General features: G+C 39.1%; 1 protein-coding gene and 1 long non-coding RNA gene across 3 annotated transcripts in view; one reads left to right on the forward strand and one right to left on the reverse strand.

Moving 5' to 3' along the window:
• LOC142046736 (uncharacterized) overlaps nucleotides 1-8,892 on the reverse strand; it is a 471,037-nt gene that overhangs the window by 438,305 nt on the left and 23,840 nt on the right. The window lies entirely within an intron of this gene.
• Nucleotides 745-6,107, forward strand: TPRKB (TP53RK binding protein). Of its 2 annotated transcripts, XR_004372789.2 has the most exons (5): nucleotides 745-888; nucleotides 1,674-1,796; nucleotides 3,959-4,135; nucleotides 4,952-5,128; nucleotides 5,508-5,677. XR_004372789.2 is itself a non-coding variant. In XM_032773765.2 (4 exons), the coding sequence occupies exons 1-4, from the start codon at nucleotides 745-747 to the stop codon at nucleotides 5,592-5,594; spliced, it is 531 nt and encodes a 176-aa protein (XP_032629656.1). In that variant the 3' UTR covers nucleotides 5,595-6,107. The 2 variants fall into 2 exon arrangements, 1 of the variants encoding a protein (XP_032629656.1); XM_032773765.2 differs by lacking the exon at nucleotides 4,952-5,128 and having other exon boundaries at nucleotides 5,508-6,107.

The raw sequence follows: 8,892 nt of genomic DNA on the forward strand, positions 1-8,892 counted from the left end.
ATGGCTGGGGAAGTGATTTGCACAATCCTGAATAGGAGAGGTGATGGTCCATGAGATAATTTTTGTATTAAAATGTGGTCCATACTAAGAAAATATTTGAAAATTCCTGTCTTAACACACAGGAGTGGTTATTTTATGCAATGTTTTTTGTAGCCGTATTGATCCCAGGATGATAGAGAGGCCAGGTTGGTGAGGTAATATCTTTTATTGGTGAGTGAGACAAGCTGTTTAGCTTACACAGAATTCTTCTTCAGCTCTGGGATTCTTAATCAGAGTGTCACAGCTAAATACAAGGTGGAATAGATTTTTTAGCACAGTGGTTTTCAACCTGTGGTCCATGAACCTCTGGGAGTCTGCAGACTGTATCTAAGGGGTCTGCAAAAGGTTGTCCATAGAACAGTGGTTTTCAGCCTGTGGTCTGCGGACCCACCTGGGTCCACAGACTATGTCTAAGATTTTCAAAGGGGTCCACACCTCCATTCAACATTTTGTAGGGGTCCGCAAATGAAAAAACATACTAAACCAGTGGTTTTCAATAAGTAGTAAACACACATTTCAAGAAACCATTCAGGGTGAAGTGACCCATATTTTATGTTATTTGCCACTTAAGGTTCATTAAGAAATATTATTCTGAAAGAGACAGTTATCTTAAGTATTATGAATCCTGTGCATTAATTATGTTTATAAATACTCTAGGTTTGGCCATTTTATACAGTCCAGGCAAACTCACTCTTTTGTTACAAGATGCAGCATTTCACACATCAACTGGAACTATTTCCTGACTGTAGTGTGACTCTTATTTTGTTTAACGATGTCAAAAATGCTGTTGCTCTAAGAAAAAAAGCAATGGAAGGATCTATTGATGGAGCATTAATAAATCCTGCAATGGTAAGCAAATCACCAAATAATTTCACATTGTAACTGTTTCTATTGTATTGCAGTTTTGTAAGCCGTAATTATTCTTCTGTTAAGAACTGTATACGAAACTCAATATGTTTGTATTCCTGCAAGCTTCTACATATTGTTGGACTTCTGTGCCTATTCACAGCCCCATGGACTTCACGCAAGTGTAAGGGTCCACATATGCAGATCTGATTGTAGGATTGGGCTTTAAGAGTTTACAGCCTTCTGTCTTTGATTTACTTCACCTCCTAGAAGATGTAGCTATTTGAATGATTTACTTCCATCTGTCAAAGTAAATGCTAATCATTTAAAGATTTAGTTCCAGAAATAGTTTGAATAGTCTTCATGTCCTTATCTAACATCTGGAGCCTTTGTTCTTCTTTCACTCCATAACTATTTTCAGAACCTGCCATTACCTTTTGTTAAAAATAGCAAAGCAATGGTTACTGGAGAGAAAAAGAACTTTATTAAACAACCTTGACCCATTAGATTGCTGGATTTGATTCCTTTAAATTCTTTTATTTGAGACAGTTTAATCAGTGATGTTATTCATCGATCACTAAGGGATAGTACTATCTGTCTCATTGAGTAGTCCCATTGACTTCAGTCGAACAACTCACAGAATAATCTGTTGCTCGGTGTGAGGATGGCAGACTTTAGGACAGTAAAATAGAAGTAATTGAGAGAAATTTAACTTTATTAAGATATGATTTTTACTGGGGGGGGACTAATTCTTTATGGTTTTAATCTTTTCCTATTCTGTTCTGCAGATTGTTGATCCATTTCAGATTCTTGTGGCAACAAACAAAGCCGTTCACCTGCACAGAATTGGTAAAATGAAGACTAGAACTCTTAATGCAGAAATTATTTTCAACCTTTCCCCAAACAACAATGTAAGATTCTTTGCTGAGCAAATGTCTCTGTTGCCAGATGAGCTTTCCAAAATCCACCCAGCCAAGCTGAAAATATTCATTCAATGAATACTATACTTGTCTCAAGGGTCCCATTCTGTGAGATACTGAGCTCCTCTCTTAGATAGCTACAATGGTTAAACTTCCCTGATCATATTTCAGTGCACATTTATCAGCTCTCAGTGCTATGTCTTCTCCTCTAGTTCATCCCTGAGAATCCAGGAATACTTCTGATTGACCAATTTTCTCTTTTTGCGGACTGCAGGTATTAGTAGCCTTGACAGCCTATCATTTTTTTAAATTCAAAAACTAGGTTACCTATAACTGCCACCAAATCCTGGCCCAAACTGTCAGAAATCTGTAGACTTTGCAGAACTCAAGTTAGCATTAAACTACTGATGAGTGTCTTCAGCAAAAGGCAAAGGTAACCAGTGTCTGTCAGTATTTGAAATTAGCTTGAGTTCTTGAAGACTTATTTTAATGTAAAAATTATTAAAATGTCTTATATTAGGTGTTTGATTTATCAAAGTAAGTACATATTTTATTAACGTAGCATCCTAGCAGTTAGCTATAACCATCAACCAAGTAGGTTCAGATTTTTTAAATTACCACAATACAAAGAACAGAAAATACAATTTTGGCTTTTGTCATTCAATTTACACTTTTAAAACACTGTGTAAAACAATATACAAGGATAAAATTAATGATCAATTGATCCATTTTGTCCATAGCAAAAATTAATTTCATACAATTCTTTATTTTTGCCACCAACCAAGAAAATATGACAACTGTCCAGATAACCAAAATTATTATAATTGCATAACAAATATTCTTATTTTTGAATGGGGGGACAGATAGCTCAGTGGTGTGAGGATTGGCCTGCTAAACCCAGGGTTGTGAGTTCAATCCTTGAGGGGGCCACTTATGGATCTGGGGCAAAAATTGGTCCTGCTAGTGAAGGCAGGGGGCTGGTCTCAATGACCTTTCAAGGTCCCTTCCAGTTCTAAGAGATTGGTATATCTCCAATTATTATTTATAGTCAATAAGACAAAGAACTTTTGAGCCAAAATTGGAAAAACTTTTATTTCTCTGATGACAGTAAATGCTCCAAAATAATAAGTAATGTGGCAAATCTTCAGCATGGCTAGACCTACGTGTGCATAAACAACTGTGCCTCTCAGTGAGAGCTCACTTCTTTTTAAGAAAGCCCTCTGTTTGAAAATTGTGTTTCTAATTAGCTTATTATTAAAATTTCCACGTATTTCTCTATTATACCCTAAGTTCCAGAAAACTCCAGCAATGCAAAAATTAGTGGACTTGCAAAAGCAAGGACAATTTTAAAGTTGTAGACTTAAGGTGTTCCTCCAGAATGTAAATTCACATTCTGATTGCATAATCAGTCATTAATATAGAGGCATTGTGCCTTTGGTTGAGATAAAGCATTCACTCACCTCTGCTATAAGTAAAAGAGTTGGGACAGAATTAGGAAGACGAAACATTTTCCTCAAAATATATTTTGCACTATCTCTAGTGACTTCAGAACAATTTTCTAGTCCCAAATTTCTGTACCACTGAATATTTGAGCACAAACGTTGCCCTAAACACTCTGTGCACTGAAGCAATTAAAATTATCTCCATACGTATGAAACAAATAAAGAACTGCTTGTATAGACTTTTAAGGCGTGCTCCTTAACCTTCTGTATATGCTTATCCTATTCATCACTGCATGTAAAAAAAAAAAAAGAAAAAAGTGCCCAGGTAAGAAAAGGACTTGAGTTGTTCAATACAGTGGTCATTGTCCATTTATGCATCTTTGGTCTGTGGCCAAAGGTAATTACTTTAGTTTTCTGATCATTTATGGACATACTCTCCTATTGACCAAAAAAAAAAAAACCTAAAATTTCTTACCTTTGTGTCTAAAGTGTTTGTTATTTGGGATGTCAAAACCATATGACTTACCAAAGTAAAAATTGGGTCTATATTCTCTGCTGCTACAAACTGGTACTGCTCCATAGATGTGGAACTATGCCAGTTTACACAATTGGAAAATTTAGCAAAATGACTCAAAAGATTATACTGGTCACTGGCTTCCAGGTAATAAGAAAATGACCAATACAATTTCAGTATTTCTCATTTTACCTTAGATTTCAGATGCATTGAAAAAGTTTGGTATTTCAGACAATGATTCTGCAGTGCTCATTGTTCTGATTGAAGATAAAGAAAAAACTGTAAATCTGGAAAGCATAATATCTCAAGTGGAAGGCCAGCAGGTTTCTCTAGCAGAACTCCACAAAATAACAGACATAGCCAAAGTTAAAAAGGTTTGTAAAGGTTTGTTTTAGGAATATCTGAAATATGACTGGGGCTGGGATATTTTACTTAACTAGCTCATTAAATCCAAATTGACTTCTAAAGATTCCCAACTCTGTAGCGTGAGTACTCATTACTTTTCTTTAACCATGTAGGGTTTTGTGTAAGTGATTGGAAACTTTTATTTTAAGTAGAAATGGAGTATTTGTTTGCTGCTGCTTCTGTTTTCTATGCAGAGAATTTCATTTTTCAATGGATGTTGATCCAACAGCATCCAAAACTGTCAATGGCTTCAGTGGGAGTTTTGGATACACGAGGAATTCTAGGTTGAGTCCTTTTGAGGTTTCTCACAACAGCAGGTTTGCACCTTCTGTTTTTCTCTAGGAAAGATACATGGAATTAAAAATAAGGCCCAAATACTGCAAAGATTTACAATTTCTTTAAGCATGTGAATAATCCAGTTGGAGGGACCTAAAATAGTAGTATTGAGTTGACAGACTGCTGGCAGTTGCTTTAGAAATAAAAAGATTTTGCAATAATGTCATAGCCTTTATTTTAAGTCCTTGCTCCTTTTTTGATTTTATAGACCTCTGGAAACCAAAACAGGAGTCTGGTTAACTGTACTAGAAAATAAAATAGATGTTTGGTGCCTGAAATTCTTCATAATTTATTAAATCTATTTAAAGTAGTGGTTGCAAACCTTTTTTCATATTTAAACATGACCAGCAAAGGACCCTTTAAAAACTGTTTGTGCCCTTTTTTCTTTTCTATAATATGTAAAGAAGGCTTGGGCGATTTTTTTTTATCTCCTCTTTTTTTACCTTTAGAAATATCAAGACTGTCAAGTCCAGTATTCCTTGCTTTTGCTGGAGAAACTTTAATAAATCTTTGAGATATGTGTTGGGAGCCCTCTCACTTAAATGAAGGGCAAAAGTGTCAAATATTTAAGACAGAGATCCTGTGCGGAATCCTGGTCCCATTGAAGACAATAGGAGTTTTGCGAGGTGAAGATTTCAGTCCCAGTTTCCAAAATGCTCGTTATGTTAATAAAGTTAATTAGATGCAAGCCAAAAAAACAGCTTTTAAGTGTGGGCTAAAAGTCCCATTGCCTCCATTTCTCACCTTTCACTCTCTTGCCTCCTGTGATGTAAACATTTGGCTAGTTCCTCAATCTCCATTAAGTCTAGCCTGAAAGACAAGACCTACGTTTATAATGTAAAAAAAAAAAAGGAAAAAAATCTTCAAAAATACTTCAATATCTTCTTTATAAAGAAATGTGTTTTGTTTTGGGTGGGTTTTTTTGGGAGGGGGGTTTACGAAAAAGTGTACATGCACAATTTTTTTCTTCTCTGTATAACCTTTACATGTTTTTTATTTCCACAGATGTACAGACTTACTCCACAGGAAGAAAAAATTGGCACATTACTAGATGGCATCATTTGCAGAATGTCAACAAAAGATATTGCATGAAAACATTCAAATAAAAGAAAAAATCCACTTTAAAGCTACAGGAACAACTATTCCAACCATTCTTATTAGTTTTGGACTCTGTCTCAGTGCTAAAATACTTTGCACTCCTTTATTTTATTTTGCTTGGAAGAGTAAGAAGAGTCACTAAAACATTCTGTGAAAGAAACTGACAGGACGTAAACCACTAAAGGAACACTGAAGCAATATTTTATCTTAAGCTTCATTCAACTTCAGAAATGCGTCACATAGTGCAGTACTGAGCAGAGTTTGAATTCTCACAACTTGTACAGATTCTACCCATAGTTTTATCTGCAAATATTTTTTAAAATAATTTTTCCCAATATCTTTTAACTGGTCATAAACATAAGGTTTCAAAATCTATTACTTACCTTTGTTGTAAAGTGCTTTAAGATAATCAGATATGCCACTAATAGTGCAAACTATTTTTATTATCCCCAAGGCCTGCAATAACTTGGTTTGCATGAGCACGGAGAATAAAGGATGATATGGAGACATTTTTAGCTGCTTAGTGTTTATGTATGTATCATGCTTGTCTACCATTATGCACTAGGAGCGCATATACAAACTGCCTCTTGTGACTTCCTGACACTCACAAGTGTATGTCAAAAACACATAGAAAATAGGAGCTTACAATCCAAATGAGAGATTTGACAGATGAGGGTAACATGTACACTACGGAAGCGGGAGAGGTGAGGAAGGAAGCTGGTCATGGAGATGTATTTACATTGCTATTCTGTATTAGGCCAGGTCTACACTGCGACTTTAAATCGGTTTAATGGCCGATATACCGATTTAACGCTGTACCCATTTCACACACTCGTTTCCTTATATCCGAGTTTAAAAACAGGCTCCTTAAATCGATTTCGGAACTCCTCCCCGACTTGAGAGGAAGTAGCGCTAAATTCGATAATTAACAGTCGGATTACGGTTACTGTGGACGGGATATTGACTTTATGGCCTTCCGGGCGGTATCCCAGAGTGCGCATGACCGCTCTGGACACAATCTGACTCGGATGCAGGGGCAGGTAAACAGAAAAGCCCCTGCGAAACTTTTGATCTACATTTCCTGCTTGCCAGCGTGGAGCTCTGATCAGCACGGCTGGCGATGCAAGTCTCAATCGAAAAAAGGCTCAGCATAGATTGTACGGGAGATACTAGGTCTGAGCGCTGTATGGGAGACAAATCAGTTGTATCCAGCTCCGTTACAGAACACGAAATGCCAAAGGTTTTGAATAAAAACTCCAGGATACACAGCGCTGCATGACAAGCTGTAACAGGAAGCCAGAGCACTCAAATGACGCTCATGGATGGAGGGGGATTACTGAGGACTCAGCTATCCCACAGTCCACAGCCAGTCTCTTAAAATTATTGCATTTCTTGGCTGAGCTCCAATGTCTGAGTCAAACACAGTGTACTGGCGCGTTCAGGAACAGCTCCTCAGTTTCTCCCCCCACCCCTCTGTGAAAAAAAAAAGGAAAGAAATCATTCCTTGACTACTTTCTATGGTACCCTATGTGTACTGATGCTGCTGGTAGACGGGATGGCTACAGCAGTGAGAGCAGTATCCGCTCCTCTCCATTCTCCCCCTCCCCGGGTAGGACGGATGCAGAAGGACTGACCACATCCTGAGAACCCTATGCCTTAATAATTGCTCAAAACATCGAGGCAGATTATTCCTGGTTACTCGCAGATAGATAGGGACAGAACGGCTAAATAACCGCTTCATCATCCAAAACTGGGGGCTAAAATTTTTGAAAGCCAAATTTGGGATTGACTCACTTGGCAATGAGGTCATTCCTCCCTTATGGTTTCTAAAAATAGAGTCATCCTGCCTGGACTGTCATAGCCCCGGGAGGCGCCTCCAGTGCTCCCCCCCCCGACCTCATTTTATCTCACTAACAAGTCTCTGTTTCTTATTCTTGTATTCCTTAAACTTCATGGAACACGAATGGGGGGAGGGGCACTGCCCGGTAGCCACGGAAGGTTGAGGGAGAAGGGAAGCAATGGTGTGCGGTTCTTGCAGGGCAACCCCTGTGGTAATACTGACACGGAGCAGCTGTGCTCTTGATACACTGATCTCTATTACATGCCTATTATTCTAGGCAGGACAGTGCAACCACTGAACACTCTTGGTCCCACAATCCAAAACTCGGATGCGGTAAAATGAGTGCCGTGGTAAACGGAAAAGCCCCGAGGACCTTTACAATGACATGTTCCTGCTTTCATGTCCAGCTCTTGATCACACGGTGGCATGCCAGTCAAATGCTAAAAGTAGCTCCTGCATTAACCTTACGGGAGATACTGGATCTGATCGCTGTATGGTGCAGGCAAATCTGTTTTATCAGAGCTCCGTTAAAGAACAGGAAATGCCAAAGCGTTTGAAAATAAACTCCAGGATACACAGCGGGCGTGACAACCGTAACGGGAAGCCAGAGACTCAACGGATGCTCATGAGAGGCGAGGTAGGGGGTAAATGAGGACTACAGCTACCAAGTCTCCACAGCAGTCTCCTGAAAACTATTTGCAGTCTTGGCTGAGCGTCCCCAATTGTCTGTTTGGTATTTACACGGTGTCTTGCGTGGTTCCACGGAACAGTCTCGCAGTTCTTCTTTTCCCCCCCGCCCCAGGCCGTGAAGAAAAGTAAAATAAATAATTCTTGAGTACTTTTAAATGTTCACCCTTGTGTACTGAATTGTGCTGGCAGACGCGATGCCTGCTGCGGTTGAAGCGCAGTATCCGCCTCCTCTGCCCCTCCCCAGTGGTAGCTGTCGCCCCAGTGAGTGCTCCTGGCTGGTTCTGGCCGGGGGCTCCCTGGGTTTGAAATGGGAATGATCCCTTTTTTCTGACATGGATGGTACAGGAATGGCTGGGTAAACTGTCTTCATCTTTCCCCTGGGGCTGAGCTTTCATTCAGGGACCCTTCCTCTCTTGTGTAAAAACGATTTCTGAAAATGCATGGACTGTCATGCCATGGAGGCTGCCTCCCCCTCATTTTATATCTCACTAACTGTCTGTGGTTCTTATTCCTGCATTCTTATAATTCATCCAACAATGGGGGGGTCACTGCCACGGTTTAGCCCAGGTAGGTGGGAAGCACAGTTGCATTACTTACGCAGCCCTCTGTGAATACTGACAGAGAGCAGCTATGCTGTGATACACTGCTTCTAATACTGGATACTGTTGGCTATTTAGCTCGGCTCTTTCTTTAGTTTTGGCTGGACTGACTTATCTTTTATAACCTATAAAGAGCAGTGGGAGATCTGTAGTTGTGAGTAAG

This window comes from Chelonoidis abingdonii, chromosome 1, assembly GCF_003597395.2.
Source record: "Chelonoidis abingdonii isolate Lonesome George chromosome 1, CheloAbing_2.0, whole genome shotgun sequence".
Lineage (NCBI taxonomy): Eukaryota > Metazoa > Chordata > Testudines > Testudinidae > Chelonoidis > Chelonoidis abingdonii.

Bases quoted from the DNA above. Each gene is read 5' to 3' on its own strand.
- TPRKB (XM_032773765.2), top strand. From the start codon at position 745: ATGCAGCATTTCACACATCAACTGGAACTATTTCCTGACTGTAGTGTG. The intron at 1,797-3,958 runs GTAAGATTCTTT...ATTTTACCTTAG, and splicing joins ACCTTTCCCCAAACAACAAT to ATTTCAGATGCATTGAAAAA. The intron at 4,136-5,507 runs GTTTGTAAAGGT...TTATTTCCACAG, and splicing joins ACATAGCCAAAGTTAAAAAG to ATGTACAGACTTACTCCACA.